Source organism: Vipera berus (assembly GCF_964194415.1).
Source record: "Vipera berus genome assembly, chromosome: 4".
Taxonomy (NCBI): domain Eukaryota; kingdom Metazoa; phylum Chordata; class Lepidosauria; order Squamata; family Viperidae; genus Vipera; species Vipera berus.
The window spans coordinates 93,900,062-93,924,158 of NC_138206.1; the positions used below are offsets into that span (position 1 = coordinate 93,900,062).

The window sequence follows — 24,097 nt, forward strand, 5'->3', positions numbered from 1 at the left end:
ATGGTTTAGAATGACATCTGAATCCACTGATCTATTTATTCATACTGTATACACCTTGGAAGCTTATCCAACAGACAGTATAGCCTATCTAAATCCTTGAAGAAAGGATAAGAAAAACATCATTTCACATGCAAAACTACAAACAGAATTACATATAATGAGCAGAATTTGATGTTTGGACTGAATACTAAACATTGCCAGCTTACAGTTAAGTACAGAGTAGAACTGCAAAAACTGCATTTTACCTCAGATTTTAAAAAGTAATCATATGAAGCACAAAGTGACTCAAATTTTCATGTATAACAGTATAACAATATAACAAGCACATAGCAAAGAACACATTTCGTATTTCTTCATTATCGTATTTCTCTTACATGTATGAGTTAGCATGTATTTGTGGAGGAAAACAGGGTTTGTTACCACTTTTTTAAAAAGACATTTATGTATCAGGAAGCTTATACACTTCACTCATATTTGTCAATTAGAAGTAGGTCTCATACCCTATTTCTATAAATAGAATTAAAACAATACATGAAGAGAGCCGAATAAAGAGTAATTCCACTTTTTTCACCCAAGAAAAACTCAAAGTGTAATCACCTTACAAGAATGCACAAACTATTATAAAAACCCAGTAAGATTTGAATGTGCATTGATTACGTAGAAGACAAGAAACATTCTTTTGAACTCATAGTACTATTTTTTTTAGAAAAATATGAAAATGCAAATGAAATAAAAAGTATTGATGGGCCTAAGTAAATGAACTTTTAACAGAATTAGCGGCATATTTTGAAATATCTGCATAATGGAAACAATTTAAATGGCATTTAATAGTATTTATTTCAGTTTTTAAAAATCAAAATTAACTTATAAACATTATTAGGAAATATTAGCAATACAGTAAGCTTTTTCGGTTTTTGAAAATACATTCCACATGTACTATAAATATCAGAAAAATGAAAATTTCTATTTCTTTATTCCTATTAACTAATTTTAATAACTTGCCAATAGACACACATAAAAAACTTAGTTTCATGTAACCAAAATCCACTAAATTAAAAATTTTGAGTTAAAAATAGAAAGCTTATTATACTGTATCAATATGCATAAAATAACAGTCATTATAAAATCTACCTTTTATGAGTGTGTAGTCCCATCCATGTGTGCAACCAAATCCATTCATTTTCACATGCATAGCCTTTTCTATTTCATAATTTAAATGCGGCTAGCTTTTCAGAACATTTCACAGCAAAATCTTTTGTAAAAGTTCTAAACTTTCCATATAAAGGGTATACAGTATGGATATTACTATTACTCCCATTATACCTTTTCATGTATACTTTGTTGTAAAGCAAAATATATAAACTGTGTAATTTACATCCTGCATCTCTTTCACATCTGGTAAGCATACTCCAGTTTTGCTATACCTCTAAGAAGATAGAAGAAGAATAACAATTTAACATCAGAGATCCACAATAGTGGCTCAAAAAATATTCTACAAATTTCTTCCTAAAGTCTATTAAAAAGAGAAAACTTCAGTTAATTTTTTTTAAAAAAATTAAAAATCTAGTTTCTATGTTTTGGAAACCGTTAAACAACATGATGTAAGACAAAGGCAAAAAAACTGGTGTCCTAAATCCTGAAAGACATTTAAAATGAAAATTTTAAATAAACTATTTAAAGCAAGAGAATTTTTCTAAAATAGCAAGAGGAAAAATGGATTTAAACTCACCTCCATTGTAAATTCTCACACGATAATAGCTTACTAAACCAGCATTAAAAGGAATAATGAAAAAACAGGATGTTAAGGGTCTTATGTTTCCTGCCAGACTGAGACAATCTGGCATATTGGAACAAGTTGATTGGCTCACCCCAACTGAAGCATCATCATCATCATCATTGCATTCTGCACCTAGCATGCGTTACTCAACAGGAAAACAAACAGGATAAAGGATGGGGGAGGGAAGAACAAAGTATGTATATGTACTGCACTGATTATATGAAAGTGATTTTATGACATCCAAAAGTTTCTTCATGTAAGACAGTAATCATATTAACAGAAACAAGTATTTAAGTAGCTAATCCCCAAGGACTCAAGATCACACCAAGAAAGGCACGCCTTTCTTTGCATCACAGAAATTGCATTTAGATATATGGGTGCTCTTTAGCATAAAGATGAAAGGAAAATTAAATGACCCCCTGCCTATCTTTCCGCAGTTGCTTCTCAGGAAGCAGACCTGCGAAGGCTCTGGAATGCTACCTATAGATCCTTCTGGCAGTAAAACAAAAGGAAATAGACTATATGGGTAGAAACATCAACTCCTAAAACAAATAAGTAGAACACACCGTAATAAAAAATATCCCTGCATTTCTACGCATTTGGGAGTTTCAGCAGACATATTCAAAATATGATGGTTGAGAAACCATATTAGTGGGCATTTGTGGGCATTTCTCTTAGTTTTCTTTTTCTTTTCCTTCCCCATTATTTCTGAAGCCTCAATTTCAAGACTGATTGCCAAATCTAAAGTTACATATTATTATATAGGAGTTGCCTCTGGTCTGGACTTGATTTTCCTGTGTCACTTTTTTAGCATGGCCAACACTATAGAATCTAATATCATAGCATCTGGCCAGAGTAGATCTAAACTTCTGTAGGTTCATTCCAGAGGCCTACTACTTCTGGGGTTTAAAAAAAATAAGAATTCCTACCCCTCATTTACAAGAAGAACAGGAAAGGTTTAGTGTTGGCTTGTTTTAATTTCATGGCACATGTACTCCCTAGAATATCTGGCAGTCTAATATCTCACTACTTTATAACTCAGTCTCAACTGAAACCATAGGCTAGCCTTTCTCTTTGACCCATTAATAACTAATTCAATTCTGTATGACTAGCTTTCTTGTAATTAGGCAAAAACCCTAACAATAATAAATACAATACTACGTAGTCAGCCGATTATTAGCACTGCTTCAAGAGGCAAATATTACAGCGTAAGGGATAATACCAAGGCATTAGAGAACAAACCGTGTCTCCTATGACAACCTTAGCCATGGAGAAGGTATTTCATCACCATTTATAAGTGTCCTGCATGTGAATTATACCACATAAAGTAAAATGTAATTTGTAGTTGTGGTGGAGATAACGGTTTAGTCTCTAGAAATGTAAGTGGTTACGCTATTCTAAATAATGCTTAGTATTAATAATTTTGAATTGAATCAAGTGTATCATTCATGAAATAACTGAAATAGATCTCATGAGTTCTCAGATGAGACTGTATTTTTTCCCAATCAATCTTCTAATACTTCTGGTATCTAATGGTATTAAGACAACATGTAAGGGCATAGGAAGATTTCTATAGGCTATTCTGTAATATTACAGCTGTTTTCATTATTACATAATGCCAACTTTTTTGGGAATCCTTGCATGGACAGTATTGAGAAGCACTCTTCTTCAGAATTCCAGTTCTTCTCAGAATTGGATTCTAAAATCTGTTTAAAGGGACTTGCCCTCTATAACAGACATGTCAAACACAGGGCCTGCGGGCTGCATCCGGCCTGCCATGTGGTTCCGTCTGGCCCGGGGACCTGCTCTGGAAGCACCTTGGCCCGGCCAGGCCAACCGGGCACTGATCTACAACCTGGTTGCATTCATCAAAGCCAGAACGTTAGATCCACTGGGCAGCCCTGGAACCAGCGATGGGTGCCCTCGCCCCCCAGGCGCACATGCAAGAGGTGGCGAGCAGGCAGAGGAATCCGGTGTCCCTGCTGGCTGTCTTGCCCTGCAGGCTGACTTCATCCAGGATGCAGGTGCTGATTGTCTCCTGTGCACACACCCAGGGGGCGGGCAGAGGCAGCAGGGTGGCCCCTCACTGGTTCCAGGGCTGCCCTGTGGATCTAAGGCTGAGCATGTTCTGGCTTTGATGGACGCAACCAAGTTGTAGATCAGTGCCCCCACCACCACCAGCACCTCCATGGCCCGCTCGCTGACCTAGCCTCACAGCCACGAGGCTTCCCTTTCACCAGGACCAACCCTGCCCACGTGGGATAGCGACAGCCGGCGGCAGCATGGACACCAGCAGTGATGGCAATCTCTCCCCCTCCCATCACCCCCTCCTGAGCATGAAGGAAGGAAAGAGATGAGAATAGGAAGGAAGGGAGGGAGGGAGGGAGGGAGGGAGGGAGGGAGGGAGGGAGGGAGGAAGGAAGGAAGGAAGGAAGGAAGGAAGGAAGGAAGGAAGGAAGGAAGGAAGGAAGGAAGGAAAGGTAACTTGGTTGGAGATGCCCCAGTTCACACAGTTCGGCTTCAATCCTGGATCCATCGAGACTTGGGCTCAAAGGAGAAAGCAATTTTGTGTTCTCTTTTGTCAGACAGGACTTTATTGGCAATCCAAATTAACATTGGTATTCTTTAGTTGTGAACTTTTAGCAAAGTAACCCTTCCTTGTGTATTGCAAACAGCCATCTCCAGTGGGGAAAACAGGACAAAACAGAGTGGGCGAAAATATTTCCCTTTGCTATATTTCCAGTCTGAATTAGACCATGGCAGGGTCCCAACAGGGGAGCTCTGTTAAAGATTAAGTATTAACAGAAAAGCAACTAACTTACCTCTGTTCCTAAATGCTAAAGCTGTGGCACATAAAAATCAGAGGAGCTCTGATCAACTATCACAGCCAACATTTTGAGAGTTTTGCTCTACTGTTGTCTGTGCACTAAATGCAAGCATGGGATAAACTGAGCCTGGTTTGTTCTCAGTCTTTTAAGTGGCCACAGACTACTAGCAAAAGTGGCATTTGATCACAAGGCAAGGAGGCATCGAGAAATGTTTCCCCTTTTGCATTTGAACATCCAAGAAGGGACAGGAAAGGAGAAAAAGAAAGAGGAAAGACAAACAAAGATAAGGAAAGAGGGGAAGGAAGAAGGAAAGGAGAATGAAGAGAGAAGGACAAAGAAAAAAAGGGGGGGAAGGAAGGAAGGAAGGAAGGTTATAATGAGAGGGAGGAAGGGTCTGAGGGAATTCCTGCCTTAGCACTTGGCCACGAGCAACCCTGCTGCCCTTTCGCCATCCCCTTGTCCCCTCCTCCTGACCTCTCCTTGTGGTCTCCCATCCTATCGCTGAGGATGCTTTGGTTACAAAGCTGGGTCTCCTCACAGGGAGAGGGAATGGGTCTCCCTCTGACCCACACATTTTGCCCTCCCGTACACACCATGAGCAAGTTGGCCAAGGAGAGCAAGCCAATCAGCAGCAGCCCTGAGGAGGAGGTAAGTGCAGCTGGGCGCCCCCTTGGGAAAGGCCCTTGGGCAGCCTGCATCAGTTGTCGTCCTCTACGTGGCCAGAGAGGAACAGCAAGGCTCCTCTGGTGGACAAGGGTATAGTGGTCACCCTGGTCTCACTTTCCTTGGTGGCCCCGCCCAGGCCACCACAGGCACCCAACACGAGTGACGATGAGCTAGCCACGCCCATTCTGCCCCAATGTCAACCTCAACCCTGATGCGGCCCTCAATGAAATTGAGTTTGACACCCCTACTCTATATTAAGGTGCTGTGGGTGGAGTGTGTTGCAATATGTCTTGCCTCCAATTGTTTAATCTACTGTATATTTAAAAAAATTCCACTGTTTATTCATTTATAATAGTGAGAGAGAACTGAAGTCTTTGTGATTTCATCTCCTTGATTTACATAAAAGACTGTTACTTGAAACTATCCAGAAATTTAGGGTACAGAATCTTGATAAGTATTCTTTATTTCTATCTGATTTTATTATAACAGATGGCAGGAACAGGACAAATGTGAATATCACAAGAAGAAAATGTTTATCATTCCAACTGACCTGGTCTAATCATCTATACTAAATAAGACCATAGCTGCAAGTATGCACTGAGTTTATTTATTGTAATGCAAAGTGGCCTGGAATACCTTCTATTACCTAAGGTGGTTTTGCCAACTGTATCATTTGCTAGAGACATAGCACTTGTCTTGGTTTCTAGGTTAGAATGATCTGACGCTGAGAAGAACTTTCTCTGGTGGAAAAAAACTGGGAATCACAACTTCTTTAATATGTGATGCCAGGGCAAAAAATCTAGATAGAAATTCCTCCACTCAAATATTTCAGCACTACTTTATTCGTAATCTTACTACTGCAATTCAGTTCTGATTATGCATAGAAATATATTGCACAGATATAACAAACATTGAACAGGTATTTACATCAAGTGTCCAAAAGACATTTGGAAATTTAGTTAGCCCTCTAACTGCACGTTATGTAATACAATCCAGTGACAATAATAGATTTTGTTTTTTTAATAATCTCCTAGAACTCATCTAAATTTAATCTCCCTACCTGAATATCCCAAGAAATTGATATTACAATCAAGATATGAGAATCCTTTAAAAAGACAGATTCACTTTGGTACTCTACCTTGGATGAACCTATTCACCAACCAAGATGTCCACAATCAAATGGACATAGGGTACACTATGGGTCACTGCACAGCACCAATCATAATCATTTGATATCTCTCTCTCTCCCTCCCTCCCTCCTTTCTCTACTCTATTCTCATTCTTTTCATGTCATTTCTTTTTAGAGTGTAAACTTGGAAGGCAGAACAGACTTTTTCTTGATTTGCAAGCCACACTGGGAGCTCTTCCAAGCAAAGCACTGGCATGCTTTGAATAAATGATTCCAGAATTGCCCGCTGGTACATTTATAAATCTATTCCTACTGGCTTATTTAAGTCAAGTGAGGAACTAATACTTTTATTATCAACTTTCCACATTCCAAATTCCAATTATTGTGGCTCACTTTTAGACCACACTAATTCTGAAAATGAAAACAAAATGCTTGCATAAAAACAGAGGCCATGTGTACCAAAACCTTTTTGAACAAATGATCATATTCAGAATAGAGTTCATCTTTTGAACACTCTTTCAGAATTATTATTGGGGTCCTTCCCAATCACAAAAAGACTGTCAGTACAACCACACACAAAATACCAATTTACCAGAATGCTACCGAGCATCCCACTTTATCTTTGTACTGTGCTTTGGATGCTTTGAAGACTGAAGCAGAAAGTTTATGATATAGCTAAAAATCTGAAACTTACAAATATAATTAGGTATCTGCTTCAGAACCACTTGTTTATTGTGGAGTTCCAGGGAAGGCAAAGTAGATGGAAGAACCAAAGGAACAGCTTATTACAGGGTGGTGTATTGGCTCCAACCCTTTTTAATATCTATACCAATGATCGGCTGAAGGTACTAACAACTATATGTAAGGTGATCATCAAGCAATGGCTGCACAGAGAATAACATTTGATGAGGTTGAACACTGTTTAACTGAAGCTCTGGTAGAGCTGGATCAATTCTACTGGGATAACCAATTAAGGCCAAATCCAGCAAAAACTCGGGTATATGCATTCCATCTTCGCAATAAGCAGGCTGCTAGGAAGTTGCATATTATATGGAAAGGGACACTACTGGAGTAAACATTTAGGGCTCACTCTAGATAGGGCCCTAACTGTAAACAGCACTGTAACAGCACTAATCAGAAGGTCAGTGGATAAAATCACATCCTCAGGATATTAATGAGCACTACCTGGGGTACCAAATTAAGGGTCTTTAAGACAACAGCTTTAGCTTTGTCCCCACTTGGCAGGCAAATACGCCTGCCCATTCTGATATAAATCAGCACATGCTGAGAAAGTTGATGTTGCTCTGAATAAAGCTAACAGTATTATTACTGGATACCTTAAACCTACCCCTACAGATAAGATCTATCATCTAACTGGCATTGCCCTGCCTGCTGTCACAGAGAAGCAGCAACATAGAGAGAGAGGCTTAAATTATCAATATTTAGACCAGAGGTCCCCAACCTTTTGGGCACCAGTGAGCAGTTCTGTGGAGAGAGGTTTTTCCGTGGACCGTAGGGTGCATGGTTTTGTGTGCTGCCTGCATTCCGCAGATGGGGCTTTGCTTGTTTGTGCAGATCAGTTGCTGGCATGCCACAGCCCAGTACTGGTCCACGAACATGGGGTTGGGGACCCCTGATTTAAACAACACCCTCTCTATGTCCTAAAACCAGATCATCAGACATTAAATCTAGGAAAAGCTTCCTTAGGTCAATGGGGAAGACTTTGAAGAATTTAAAAGCAAAGAGGACCTAAGGATGGAAACAATGGAGTAGCTGGTACCTGGGTCTGGCAAAAACTGGGAAGTAGGGAAATCATTGAATAGACTGCACATGGGTAAAACAACATCCAGAGATATTCTGAACAAATGGGGCTAACTGGTAGCTTCTGCCCTTTGTGATTGGTGACATGCAGACAACACATTATGTATACCTGTCCTTGGTGGATCTCATGGCAGAGACAGAATACAATATTAATAGAATTAATATTGCTAGTTTCTGGATAAGATCTGCTTAACTTGTACATATTTTAATTCTGTATTTTATATTTTATGTTGTACAGTAAGCCTTATTTTAATTGTGATGCTTCTGGCACAAATAAATAAAATCTTTGTACTTTAACTGGACAGGTCAGTTTACTTGTAAAAAAAAGCAACCACCCATTCTTATTTTCTAAGAATTCTCAGGGTCAGCTTTGGAAATAAATATGATGCTAAAAAGTGATGCTTTGCTTTCTTAATATCAGCTTCAATTTGTTTGTTTATACTTTTTTTGATGTAAATAGTCAGACACAAAATATAGCCTTGTGGCACTAAAGAAAACATCAACAGGCACACTGCACCTCAGATATAGTATGATCCCTGAAATAGGGATATATAATTTTAAGGCAATTTCTTAAACCACTGGCTACTAAATAAACAACTGCCTGTTTTGGTCCAAAATGCTAAGATATACAGTAGTTCTGGTAATAACTCTCAATAGTTGAGCTCACACACTGTGCTAAAATAAAACCAAACAAATGTATGAGAGAAAATGAATGGAATACTTAGTAAATATAATAAACATTTACGATCCAGAGTACTGAATGGAACAATGATGTATGAGATTTCCTTGATGCATTTTATGGATTTTTGTGTAATAAATATGGTGCTATACAGAAACTTTGTATACAGCTGCTAGCAAAGAACTCTTAGGATTTATAGCACACATTAGACACAGTATAATAAAGCAAGAAGTATGAAACTAAAAATCAAATTTGAAAGTGACAATACAGTGAACATGTTCAAGTTATGCACAAATGATGAAAAAATTAAATGTATTTGTACAACTGTGTAGATTAGTGTATCTTTAGATACACATCCCCCTTCATGGATTACTGCCTTGTCGTGGCGAAGGGGCTTGCGTAATTCAATGAAGCTATGAGCTATGCCGTGCAGGGCCACCCAAGACGGACAGGTCATAGCAGAGAGTTCTGACAAAACGTGATCCACTGGAGAAGGAAATGGCAAACCACTCCAGTATCTTTGCCATGAAAACCCTATGGACAGTACCAAAAGGCAAAACGATATGACGCTGGAAGATGAGCCCCAGGTCGGAAGGCGTCCAATATGCTACTGGGGAAGAGCAGAGGGCTAGTACTAGTAGCGCCAGAAAGAATGAAGCGACTGGGCCAAAGCCGAAAGGATGCTCAGCTGTGGATATGTCTGGTGGTGAAAGGAAAGTCCGATGCTGTAAAGATTTTTTCTCCATAGGAACCTGGAATGTAAGATCCATGAATCAAGGAAAACTGGACGTGGTCAAACAAGAGATGACAAGACTGAAAATTGACATCTTAGGTATCAGCGAACTAAAATGGACAGGAATGGGTGAATTTAATTCAGATGACCATCAGGTATACTACTGTGGCCAAGAATCCTTCAGAAGAAATGGAGTAGCCTTCATAGTCAATAAAAGAGTAGGAAAAGCAATACTGGGATACAATCCTCAAAATGACAGAATGATCTCAGTTCGAATCCAAGGCAAACCATTCAATATCACAGTAGTCCAGGTCTATGCCCCAACCACCAGTGCTGAAGAGGATGAAATTGACCAGTTCTATGAAGCACTACAGCACCTTATAGAACTAACACCAAAAAATGATGTTCTTATCATCATGGGGGATTGGAATGCTAAAGTAGGAAGCCAAAAGATAACTGGAATAACAGGCAAGTTTGGCCTTGGAGTGCAAAATGAAGCAGGGCACAGGCTGATAGAATTCTGTCAAGAGAATACGATGGTCATAGCAAACACTCTTTTCCAACAACCCAAGAGACGGCTCTACACATGGACATCACCAGACGGTCAACACAGAAATCAGATTGACTATATGCTCTGCAGCCAAAGATGGAGAAGCTCTATACAGTCAGTAAAAACAAGACCAGGAGCTGACTGTGGCTCAGACCATGAGCTTCTCCTTGCCAAGTTTAGGCTTAAACTGAAGAAAGTAGGGAAAAGCACTAGGCCACTCAGGTATGAATTAAATCATATCCCTGTTGAATATACAGTAGAGGTGACAAATAGATTTAAGGAATTAGATCTGATAGACAGAGTGCCTGAAGAACTATGGACAGAGGTTTGCAACATTGTACAACAGGTAGCAACCAAAACCATCCCAAAGAAAAAGAAATGCAAGAAAGCAAAATGGCTGTCTGAGGAAGCTTTGCAAATAGCTGAGGAAAGGAGGGAAGCGAAAGGCAAGGGAGAAAAAGAAAGATACACCCAATTGAATGCAGAATTCCAGAGAATAGCTAGAAGAGATAAGAATGCCTTCTTAAATGAACAGTGCAAAGAAATAGAAGAAAATAATAGAATAGGGAGGACCAGAGATCTTTTCAAGAAAATTGGAGAAATGAAGGGAACGTTTAATGCAAAAATGGGCATGATAAAGGACCAAAATGGCAGGGACCTAACAGAGGCAGAAGAGATTAAGAAGAGGTGGCAAAATTACACAGAAGAACTATACAAGAATGAGCTTAACGTCCCTGATAATCACAATGAGGTGGTCACTGACCTCGAGCCAGACATCCTAGAATGTGAAGTGAAGTGGGCCTTAGAAAAGCTGAGCAACAACAAAGCTAGTGGAAGTGACAGTATTCCAGCTGAGCAATTCAAAATCTTAAAAGACAATGCAGTAAAAGTGCTACACTCAATTTGCCAGCAAATTTGGAAAACTCAACAATGGCCACAGGATTGGAAAAGATCAGTTTACATTCCAATTCCAAAGAAAGGCAGTGCCAAAGAATGTTCAAACTATCGCACCATTGCACTCATTTCTCATGCTAGTAAAGTCATGCTTAAAATCCTACAAGCTAGACTTCAGCAGTATGTGGATCGAGAACTACCAGAAGTGCAGGCAGGATTTCGAAGAGGCAGAGGAACTAGAGATCAAATTGCCAACATACGCTGGATCATGGAGAAAGCTAGGGAGTTCCAGAAAAACATCTACTTCTGCTTCATTGACTATGCTAAAGCCTTTAATTGTGTGGATCATAACAAACTGTGGCAAGTTCTTAAAGAGATGGGAGTACCAGACCATCTTATTTGTCTCTTGAGAAACCTATATGCGGGTCAAGAAGCAACAGTGAGAACTGGACACGGAACCACTGATTGGTTCAAAATTGGGAAAGGAGTCCGGCAAGGCTGTATACTGTCGCCCTGCCTATTTAACTTATATGCAGAGCACATCATGAGAAAGGCAGGGCTAGATGAATCAAAAGTTGGAATTAAGATTGCCGGAAGAAATATCAACAACCTAAGATACGCAGATGATACCACTCTAATGGCAGAAAGTGAAGAAGAACTAAAGAGCCTCTTGTTGCAGGTGAAGAAGGAGAGTGCAAAACTTGGGTTGAAACTTAACATTAAGAAAACCATGATCATGGCATCTGGCCCTCTCAATTCCTGGCAAATAGATGGGGAAGAAATGGAGGTAGTGACAGATTTTATTTTCCTGGGCTCCAAGATAACTGCAGATGGGGACTGTAGCCAAGAAATTAAAAGACGCTTGCTCCTGGGGAGGAAAGCCATGGCAAATCTAGACAGCACACTAAAAAGCAGAGATATCACCCTGTCAACAAAAGTGCGTATAGTCAAGGCTATGGTCTTCCCAGTTGCAATGTATGGCAGTGAAAGTTGGACCATAAGAAAGGCTGAGCGCCAAAGAATTGAGGCCTTTGAACTGTGGTGCTGGAGAAGACTCCTGCGAGTCCCTTGGACCGCAAGGCGATCAAACCGGTCAGTCCTAGAGGAGATCAATCCTGACTGCTCTTTAGAAGGCCAGATCCTGAAGCTAAAACTCAAGTACTTTGGCCACCTAATGAGAAGGAAGGACTCACTGGAGAAGAGCCTAATGCTGGGAAAGATCGAGGGCAATAGAAGAAGGGGACGACAGAGAATGAGGTGGCTGGATGGAGTCACTGAAGCAGTAGGCGTGAGCTTAAATGGACTCCAGAAGATGGTAGAGGACAGGAAGGCCTGGAGGAATGTTGTCCATAGGGTCGCGATGGGTCGGACACGACTTCGCAGCTAACAACAACAACAAGATACACATCTTCACACTAGAACGTTTACTAAAGATAAAAAATGAAGAACTGATAATATGGTTAGAGCACAGAAAATGGATGAGGAACAAATTGCAAAATATATCTATAAAGGAAGGGAAAAAGGAGTTTAGAAGACAGAAAATGCCAAAAAGTAATGGCTAGGAGGAGATGACAAGATCCTCCAAAAGAGAGAAGTGGCAAGTTTAAAGAACAAAAGGCTAACATATAAAGCAGAGTACAGCTATGTAGAAAGCAATGGGGAAATAGGGATCACAGAATCATAGTAGTGAATGTTGTGGATAACTAAATTTAGTTAATTTCTTTTTCCTTCGGCTCCTTCATAGGTGGCAAGGGGAGGAATTATTTGCATATTTTACTAAAAGGGAATAGCACACTAGATTTGCAGGAGTGGGATTTCCAAGACAGTTTCTAAGATGAAGAGCAACTTTGTATATCATATGAAATAGCAAATGTACATATGAAATTACAAATCAAAAAATTCTGCAACTAGTGAAAAGCTTACTAAAGGAATTTTGGACATGATAGTAATAACACTTTATCAATGAGTGGGCACTTCTGTCATGATGGACTTTGCCTCCAGCATTAAAACATGTTTAGTAGCAGAACCTTTGAAAGGAAAGCCAGACACACCCATAAATATGTAGGATGCCCTAAATGCCCATATATCCCACCTTTCTTAATTGGGTCAACTCAAGATAGTGAACACACATAATATTCCTTCCTCCTATTTTCCCCATAGCAACTCTGTGAAATGGGTTTAAGGTGCTAGACCATGACTAACCCAAAGTCACCAAGCCAGCTTTCATGCCTAAGCGAGGTCTAGAACTCATAATCTTCTGATTCCTAACAGCACTTAAACTATACCAAACTGACTCTCAATTCCCTAACATGAAAAGAGCTATAACTAAATTGCTCACAAGGGCAAAACTGGTTATATTTACACAACAGGCTTAACCTTATTAACTTTATTGAATTAACTCAAGCTCATAACATTCCACACCATAATCAAATTGCACAGGCTAGATATTCACAATTTATTAGGCTTCACTGTGGTGGGCTAGTTTCTGAAGAGACACATAAAAAAAAGCTACTGAATACACAAGGTGGAGATTAACTTTTTTCTCCAAACTAAGTACCTTACTAGTTTTCTAGCAGAAATCACACTAGGATAACCTTCTGCTGTGAGGCTAGTACCAGTCAGGAGGAGCCTGGGCATTGTGAGGTAATTATTCTCACCCCCAAGACAAGCATTCCAATACAACACAGAGTCTCCAGAAACTGCTGATCTATCATATCTTTCCTAGGTTGTCCTTCCCCCGAGTTCTTAGTAGGAAACACATTTAAGCCTGATTGCAAAAACACTGTTCAAACAATGCAACAGGAGGGTGGCATAAATTAGGGTTTTCAACGTAGAGGAATTATAGGAATGATACATGCGAACAAACAGCTTATAGGTATGCAGATAGCATATTAATACTGGGCTATTGACAGACTCGCCTGTGTAAAACAGAGACAGGGAGGATTCTTGCTCGCAGCCACTCCGTCCCAGCTCCCGCTCAAGCCGATTCATTCTTTTGCAGAGATCTTACCGCGGCGGTGGTCCTCCGCCACCCCGTTCCCCCTCCCCCGACGCCCCACAGGTAGACCTGCCGTCGCCTCCCATCCCATTTCCTCACCTCCAGGCGAAGGGTGGCGCCGCATGCCCGAAGAAACTCGCGGATATTGCTCAGGCACTCGCTCTCGGTGCGCGGCTCCGGATAAACCTGCAAGAGGAGAAGGCGAAGCAGCTGAAGTCAGATCGGGTTGGGCTCCAACTGCGGGAAAGCGCTCGAGAGAGGCCACCCCGGACTTACCTTCCTGGACAACTCTTCCCTGTAGTCCCATTCACTCCCCTGCTTCTCCCGTCTTGTACTTTACTTGAAAGCAGCGTTTGATTTGCTGTGCCCGTGACGGGAGAGGTGAACCGGGAAGTAAACACGAAAGCAGGAAATGGCGTGTGAAGAGGACGAGGGAAGTCTCTGTCCACCCACCCCGGGTCATTTTCCCTGCTGCCTCCCTCCCTGTCCCTAGCCAATAAATGCTTCCCATCCTGAGGACCACTGGGTCCAAAGAAAAAAGAAAAAAAGAGCGCGCCTACGAGTTCCGCCCCCCCTCCCCGGAAAAAAGATCAAATTTGCTCGCACATCTCTTTTTTCAGCCGCCGCTGCTGGGGGAAAAAAACTAATAACGATTGCAAATTGAAGTGGTTCTCCCGAGCTGCTCCCCTTTCCTCAAAGGCTTCTGCATTTTTTAACATCCTCACGACATTGCCTTCATCTTATCCCCATGGCTTTTAAGCCATGCCAAATGGAACTAAGGTTAAAGGTAAAATTTACCTTATGTCAAAGGCATCCAAAAGAACCAACTATTAACTTATAGCAAAATTAAGTGACTGGCAAAAATTGGAAATAAAAGCAATAAAGGCAGGGCAGGAATTGACAAATGTCGTGCCACCATAATTTAATGAGAGAGTTGGCAATCATTAAATCATGAACTACGTTATAAAACATAATAGTGAAACAAACTAGGAGTAAAGAATCAAAACACCTTAGTTAACAGAGAATAACCTGTCCTACCCAATTTCCTAAACTACAGTACATGAAAAAAGCACAAATGTTCTCGAGTTGATTGACAAGACTAGAGCAACCAGTAAAAAGACTTTGTGCAATAATCTGAACTCTGTTGTTTAGGAGAACAGCAGAACAGATTCCTCAACCCCAAACAGAATGATGGTCATATCTGATGAAGCATTTGCATTGTGCACCTTTAATAGAAAAGCAGAGAATATTGTAGCCCAGCAGCTCCCAACCTTTTGGGTGCCAGGGACCAATTCCGTGGAGAGAGGTTTGTCCGCGGACAAGAGGAGGCGTGGTTTTGTGCGCTGCCTGCATCCTGTGCGTGCGCGGATGGTGCTTCACTCCTTTGCGCGGCTGATTTCGGGGATGACAAAGCCTGGTGCAAGTCTATAGCCCAGAGATTGGGGACCCTGTAGCCAATGATGGGCATTGCTCATTTTTATTCTATTATGCCAGTACTGAAAAAACATCACTATCTAATTCTTATCAGAAATGTGTCAAACAGCTTTGGATCTATGAAGGTGCATCTAATCCTACAGCAACTAATCATACTTTTGAATGGGTGGTTAAGACTGTTAACCATCTTTTGCTATGTACCTCTGTCATCAGTCAAGGCTGATAACCTTAAGATAGCAGAGGCAGGAAAAAAGCTCAAGATGTAGAAACTTCCCCATAGGTCTACACAGAAAAAAGAAGCACATTTTATTGACATTTTTATGCACCACACCCCAGGCACAATGTACTAACTAGGGATTTCCAAATGTTGTCAGCCATGGTCGATACAGGGAAGATCTTAGTTATCTCTGTACCATAAATAAAGCCTTATAGCTAAGACCATGGTAATGAATTCCTTACATCTAGAGAGTTTTTAAGTGCTCATCTATCTCTGAATTATAATTCAATTTTGATTTTTCATTCCTGATTCTAAAACTCCAATTTTCTCAGTACTTATAGCAATTGATAATTGACTCTAATGAATAACTTCACTTGAACTTATAAAAAAAATATTTTAGAAGTTAAAAAATGTGTCACGTGTTCCCTGTATGTTTATACCTAATCAACTTTTTAAAACAGCTTTAAAAATGAATTGATGAATAAATTCCATGAAAGTGTCAATAAGAGATTGCATAAGAAACCTCAAAATAAAAGAACAAATTTGGAACTTTTTCCTTTTACAGAGTAAATTCTTCTCATTATTTAAAGTATAGACACAAAAGGGTAGAAATTAATAGCCATCATTCAATAGTAACAGGTGGCCTCATATTTGCATTCATTCATAATTAATGCTGGCAATCAATTATTGTTCTTTGGTACCCATATTAAACAGAAATACTTTATTGCAAAAGAAGCTGCATAGAGAATCATTTCACTTTGCATGTCTACCTTATTTGTTATAAAATGCAATCACTTATCACAACATAGCCTGCCAAGCTAAAAGATGAGTAACTTATTGCAGAGTGGTTTTTAATAAAGGAAAACATTTGTGGCTCAGGGTTGAAATGAGGGGTTCTTGGTGCTCTCTGAGCTTGGTTTTCTTGCTAGCCCTGCTGATGTTACCTAGTTTGGGTAATGAAATGTCTGCAAGAAAACAACCAATTTCAGAGAGCATCAAGTACCCCTCAGAGTGTTTTTGTATATATCAGTGACTTAAAAGGACTGAAAATAATTTTGTGGTATTAACAAGCACGGTCCTCAAAATATGCATTTGTGAACAAACCAGCTATCAACAGGAACAACATTTATCAGAAAATAAGCCTACCTTTCCCCCATATTACAGAAGCAAATAATTGTTTTTTATCTAAACATTTTTGTGGGAAGGATAGATCTTAAATTATGGTTCCCTATCTTTTGAGTAAATGAGTAAATACATTTCAGTTATTTAAATCATTCTCTTCCAATGTTAATGTTAATGTCTCTGTCTCTTTCCACACACATGCATTTGCCATGGCTCCCATCAAATGGTGAAATGGGTTAGACCATGTTTGTTCAATCTTTTGGCTTACCTAGGTCACACTGAATGAAGAGGAACAGTTTTAGGCTGCATATAAAATATATAATATAGGTAACGTATATAAATCCTTGGTGGAGCAGTGGGCTAATGCCTCCTTAAGTAACACCAGCTGCCTGCAATTAGTGCAGGTTCGCATCCCACCAGGCTCAAGGTTGACTCAGCCTTCCATCCTTCCGAGGTAGGTAAAATGAGGACCCGGAATGTTGGGGGCAATAAGCTGACTTTGTAATAATGCCGCTTGGGGGGGGGAAGCCCTAATAAGCAGGCATATACATAGAATGAAGGCTATTGCTAAGCACATTGATTTGTGCTTTAGATTGTAAGCCGCCCTGAGTCTTCGGAGAAGGGCGTGATATAAATGGGAATAAAAATAATAATAATAAAAAACTTCCTTTTTATATATATTATCTTGTGGGGTCGAATTACTAGCTGTTCAGGGTCACATGTGGCCCGTGGGCCATATATTGGACATACCTAGTTTAGACAGATTCTGTTGAATATCTGAATCACAACTTTCACAAAATATGACATCAGAATTAGTTGCCATTTTTAGTTGATTTGCAATTGCATTTTTCTACCCTAGTACCTGTCTTCTTTAGTTACTCCCTATAAACTGCTTTTTTTCAAAAGCAACAATGCAACAAGGTCTATAGAAAGGGTTAAAGTTTCATGAAACTAGCATGACACCACTATGTCACAACCTCATCCACTTTATATTTGCATGGAGCCATGCCAAGTTTTTGATGGGGTGCACTATTGAAGTAGCAAAATTCAGGGAGGCCTAATTTTCTACAGTCTCCAGAGAAAGAGACCATAGGAAAACATTAGATGTAGTTTAAGATCACTTTATGTCAAACACCCATCTCTGTCTGCACTTCAAAAATGATTTGAACAAAGTATGTCACAACTCACATGTATACTGCACAAATCTTTTATACAAGTCCTCCCAAAGATGCAGCTGTTTTAGAAGTATACTAATAAGCCCTTAAGAGCTGCCACACCTATTTCCAAGTTTCCATAGAATTCCTCCCCCCACAAGACATGGCTTCTTTAATGAGTAGCAGAGAGATGCTACACTCACAGAAGTTCCAAAGTTTTTACCAAATAACTTTTGAATCGTGCACAGTTCTAATCTATTCAAACCATCTGGATCTTTCTTTTTCAACAGCAAATAACTCTAGCAAGGGGAAAACATATTACACCAATAGATGTTTCTATGGTCAGATTTTCAGTTCTCACAAATCTCTTGTGACAGAAAAGCATAACACTCCAAAATGTTTCGATACAGCCAGGAAATCTTTGCAAAAAGTCATCAAATTCTTATGTTTAACAGGATAGGGAAAAAAATTACAGTACATGCATAAAGAAAAATCGTTGGGCTACAAAAAGGAAAACTACTGCGATAGATGGAAGTAAAATATACCTTTTCTGCATCTCTTCTATCTTCTAACGCAGGGCTTTTCAACCAGTGGTACGGGTACCACCTGTGGTACATTGGCACCTGGCAGGTGGTACACGACCATCCTAGATAAGTGGTAGAGGGGAAGGGGAATGAAATGAACCGGTGGCAGCACCACACAAGCCTGAGCGAGAGATGGCTGGAGCTGCAGGGCTGTCAGGGCTCAGCGGAAGCACCAGGAACAGTGCTTCGTCGGGGGTATCAGGGCTCAGCAGAAGCGCCAGGATCAGTGCCAGGCTTCAGCTGGAGCTTGGTGCTGATCCTGGCGCTTCTGCTGAGCCCAGAAGAAGCGCCGATCAGCTGGAATGTTGCAGCATCTCCAGGGTCTTGTGATTTACATTCAGATGCTTGGCAACTGATTCATATTTATGACTGTCACAGTGTCCCAGGGTCATGTGAAGTGACCAAAACCTGCTGCAACCACCCAGCAAATGGGGGGAATAAAAACCAAACACCCCCCACCCCACCCCCGCTACCAATCCTCAACAGAAATGCTCATAACAATGAAAACTTCGGACAGAAGGAAGAGCGCCGCCGGGTGGGCAGGCAGGTGTCTTGCTGAGCTGTGGCTTAGGGGGCACTTTTTTCAGTGCCATTGTAACTTCGAACAGTCACTAAACGAACTGTTGTAAGTTGAGAACTACCTGTACTTCATCACTTTTTTCCTTTTTTTTTGGTCATCAAGTTTTTGACACCTTGTTAGGCGACTGGTGGTACTCAGATGTTGCAATATCCTAGAAGTGGTACAATGGGTGAAAAGGTTGAAAAGCCCTGTTCTAATGCTCATTTAGATTTTTTCAACCTATTTGAGTAGCCCTATGTTAACCACATTTAAAATTCGTAATTTACATGTAAGTTTACTTTTTGCCACAGTCTACTCGCTTTCGGACAACCATGTCCTAAAAGCCAAAGTATGTTTTTGACCTGAAAAAAATCTTCTCAGGTTCATACTAAGATACAACTTGTGAGTACAAACCAAATTAAACTACATTATCGCTAAGTGTAATATATGAAATATATCTACTTCCAACCTCTTATTTTTATATCCAAGATGTGTTTCCCATCTTGCAATTCCAGATCTACAGTTGACTATACAGTTTATATAAAATAATATATACCGGTATATACTTTTAAATGTGGTATTAATTCAGAAAACCAATGAGGAAAATTTCAAGGCAAAATAGGTTTCTTTTGAGACATTATACATTTAAAATAATGGAACACTGGAACAGAAATGTAAGTCAGAACTTGGAGATTTATAATTGGGTAATAGGAGAAAATTCCTGGATAGACCTAAATATTTCTTTATTTGCCCAACCTCCAGAATTCTCAGCATATAGCTATTAGGAATTTGTTGAGTTCATTCAACAGAGAAAGAAGCCTGATACTACAGACTTACTCAGTTTTCTGATGTCAGATAATTCAAGAAAAGATGATAGAACAGTTGCATTCATTTTGTTTGGATTCTGGCACCGCGCTATCACTTCCTAGTGCTTGCCTGCTTGTTTTCCAAAGGTTTTTTTAAAAACTTGGTTAAAAAAACCAAGCAATTACAGTAAAGAGAAGCAGGAGTCAACAACTATTTCAGGCATTGGGTGATCACACAATTTCACTGCTTGCCAACCCTCAAAATAAATAGCTCAATGGCATTGGCTGAATCTTGCAGCCATCTTATCACCTTACATCTTATGTAATTCCAAGTGTTCTTGCCCAAGTTCTCATGAAATGGAGTGCAATTTACTAGGTTGGGATAATTTCATTTATTCTTTATTTAATGTTGATATTAGACCATCACATCAGCATCATGCTGCGAAACTCTACAATTATACAAAGCAGAAGCAGCCAAAGGAAATGTAAGATGGCAGGAAGGAGGCCAGTGATGAAACTGAGGGTTTCATGGTTAATTACAATCCCAGCACACCAGAGACAACAAAAGCAGTTGAACTGAGAAAAGATGCCCTGGTTGCAGTTTTTCTATTTTCACCTCTTTTATAATGCACAGGGGGTTTGTATACCTAGTTCATTTCCTAATAAAAATGGGAGGTAGAAAGTAATACATCCAGTTGCCAGCAAATTTCAGGAGTGTAATCTTGAGGCCGTGGAAGTCACAAAACAGAAATTGGGCAAATGCCCATGACCTTTTGGTTGCCTACCTAAGCCATACTTTTTCACCAAAATAAAAGCCACAATAGTTCATAGATAAGACTGTCATAAATCACGGCTGACATATTGCAGTTGATAATTATACACTGTGCTAAGCCAAAGCCACATTATGCCTTGGCACAATAAGGAAATCTGGATGGTAGCTCTAAAATGATATATTGTAGAGGTCAGCTAACAGGTGAAATTTCCCCAAAAGCTAGAGTAGAACTGCAGCCCTTAAGAAGCAATTATCATTTTGCTATTCCCTGAACCACCAGGACAGCTGGTATACAATTTAATTTGATGTACATTTAGGAAATGTTTGTCTCACCAGCTTTCATAGAATTAACATTGTAAACGACAATAAGTGTGTGTACTGTTATTCCCTGAACAGACCAAACACAGCTGCCCCATTCAGAGTATTCCTGCCAGAATACATAAATCTCCATAGGAGGCTGCACATCTTCACTATTGTCAGAAAAAAGACCATATGGGTACAATCAACCCTATGATGTCTTTGATCAACTGTCACAGAGGATCTGGCATGGGGGCTTCTTTATGTCAATGGAGTTGCAGTATTTTGGTAGCCACTTTCACCACAGTGGTGTGATTTACAGGTCAGTGGCATGAGACCAATTTCCTAGTATGGTTGCTGCTTTGTTATCAATTTTATTCATTTGCTTCTTCACCATAATGCCATTTTTCTCTGTTGTGATTCTGATTGCTAAGTATACTATCATTCCATGTTGACAATCCATGTTCCAAATGCAAGCAAATGTAAACAAAATACATCAGAGATTCATACAATACAACCTAATTTCTGTCTCATCAATGATCCCCAATTAATTGAGTTCCCAGCACTCAACTATTGTGGAGGAAGAGCTTGTTGGCTCTTGGATCTCTGTGAACACTAGGATTTGAAAACAAACTAATATGCCATGAAAGCCAATTTCGACTGATGCTAAAGTATCACGCTAGAAACCCAGAGACTGTGAGTTCTAGATTCATCTTAGGCATGAAGCCAGCTGGGCGATACAGCTAGAAATTTTAGGGAGATTGTTTAAAATTTCTATTGGGGGAATGGTGGTGTGCCAAACCTGCCAACTTTACAAAATAACATAAAAATTCTGCAATTTGCCATTCAGTTTCTATTTAAAAAACTGTAGGAACCAGACAAGTTGGTTTCTCTACAAATGAAGGATCCCACAGGCTCCAAACATGGTTCTCTCCATTCATGGACTCCATTCAGCATATGTGAATCTAACCATTACAATTTCTAAAACAAAGAGTGTTAATACAAACTCTGCCTTTTTTAGAAAGAACTGGGATATTCCATATGCCATGCTAAGCTGAAATATGGCCAGCTAGTCTGTGGCTGAGTGACGTGTATTTAGAAAGTACACTTAGCCATGATTAATTGACACCAAATCAGCCAACTATATTTTAGCCTACCATGATCTGCAGATCCAGCCTCTTTGGTTAGTCTGTGATTCAGTGTAAATCCATACATTTGAATTAATTTACTATAACATCATTTACATGATTCATGGGCATCTGCATAAGGGCAAGGGGGAAATGATGCCACATATATTGTGACTTTATCATGCACTTGACAGAAATTATTTGCATCATTTGTCTGACAATATCATGGTGCAGGTACTGTCACTTTCACTGAATCAGTATGCATTGTTGCCTTGTATGAACAGAGCCAGCCTGTCTTCCTGGAATGTGTAATCATGTAAATAAGAGCAAGCATGTTTTCTTCCAGTAAGGTTGCTATGTTTTTTTCCTGGTGTGTGCCAAAGCAAATGCAATACTGACAGGCAAACGCAAAATTAGTAAAAATATTCTGCTTGTTACATTTTGGCACAGCATCAAGCTTCTAAAAAAATGGGAGCCTTGCCAGGAAAAAAAATCCATTCAATAGAAAGATTATTTAAAACGGGCTATAGCTTTCTGTTTTCTATATAAATATACAATCTGTAAATACCCAAAGAAAATCAGCAAGAGGAAATGGCGGAAAACACAGTATTACTTTATTCCTACCTATTCAGAAATAAATTCTTATTTAAGTTAGTTTTTCTATAAAAAATTAGTTAGTTATTTAGTTGGTTAGTTAGTTAGTATCTTCATGCCATTTTTGATTCCTGGTGACTGCCTGAAGGCTATCTTGGCAAGATTTTTTGTAAGTGGTTTGTCTTTGCTTTCTTTCTTGACTGACTGGCCCAAAGTCACCCAAATGGCCTCATCCCTAAGATGTGAGTAGAACTCACAGTCCCTCAGGTTCTAACTTAGTGCTTTTTCCAGTACACCATTTTAATCTATTAGATTAATATATATTATGTATGATTTCACCTTAATCATCCTTTAGGCTATTATTGTTGGAATCACACAATGCCCTGCCCTGTGTTTATGATTTGTGTATAAACACATTGGTTGAATTATCCATGGTTAAATAAATCATGATTTAGCATAGTGTGTAAATGCATTTTATTCATTTTAGGATAAATTTGAGGTAAATGATCTGGAAAAATGATGTGTGAACAGTCTGTTAGACCAGGGCTTTTCAACCTTTTCACCCATTGTACCACTTTTAGGATATGGCAACATCTGAGTACCACCAGTTGCCTAGCTCTGGCCATCTCTTGCTTAGGCTTGTGTGGTGCTGCCACCAGTTCAGCTCATCCCCATCCCCCGCTACCACTTTTCTGGGATGGTCACGTACCAGATGCCAATGTACCACAGGTGGTACCCGTACCACTGGTTGAAAAGTCCTGTGTTAGACATTCTAGACCAGGGGTCCCTAACCCCAAGTCTGTGGACTGGTACAAGCAAAGCCCCATCTGCGGTATGCAGGCAGCACACAAAACCACGCCCCCTCAGTCTGCGGAAAAACCTCTCTCCACATAACTGGTCACTGGTGCCCAAAAGGTTGGGGACCTCCGTTCTAGACTGACTCAGAACTGAATCAGAACAAGCCAGGGAATATGAGCATATTCTGAAATGCTTAAAATAATGTTGGTAAAGCCAATCTATACAAACGGCTATTTTATACTCATTGCCCTATGTCACGGGTTGGCAACCTGCAGCTCTTTCAGCCTTCTCCTGCGGCTCCCAGCCATTTGCAGAGAGAGAGAGAGAGAGAGAGAGAGAGAGAGAGAGACAGAGAGAGACAGAGAGAGAGAGACAGAGACAGAGACAGACAGAGAGAGCCACTTCTCTCTGTGTGTGTAGGGGGGGGGCTTATTGGGCGGGGCTCCTGCCTTTGCTGCGTCTCCACAGGAAGCAGCAGAAAGCAGAGCAGGAAAGCCAGCCTAATAAGAATGTGTGTCAGCTTGTCCAGAACAGCATGAAGCCAGCTTGCCAGGTGAG

The 24,097-nt window shown here is 40.0% G+C and overlaps 1 protein-coding gene across 8 annotated transcripts in view; it reads right to left on the reverse strand.

Moving 5' to 3' along the window:
* The window catches only part of ARHGEF7 (Rho guanine nucleotide exchange factor 7), a gene marked incomplete at its 3' end in the record, with an annotated part of 96,725 nt that overhangs the window by 65,128 nt on the left and 7,500 nt on the right, over positions 1 to 24,097 (reverse strand). For 6 of the 8 annotated variants that reach the window (XR_014026418.1, XM_081327490.1, XM_081327486.1 and 3 more), the window contains one exon: positions 14,175 to 14,261. Coding sequence is in view for 5 of the 8 variants with exons in the window: in XM_081327486.1 (XP_081183612.1) it covers positions 14,175 to 14,261 (87 nt within the window). Of the gene's footprint in view, positions 1 to 1,729; positions 1,763 to 14,174; positions 14,262 to 14,351; positions 14,455 to 24,097 lie in introns of those variants that run through there. The other 2 variants (XM_081327488.1, XM_081327489.1) reach the window with 2 other exon arrangements.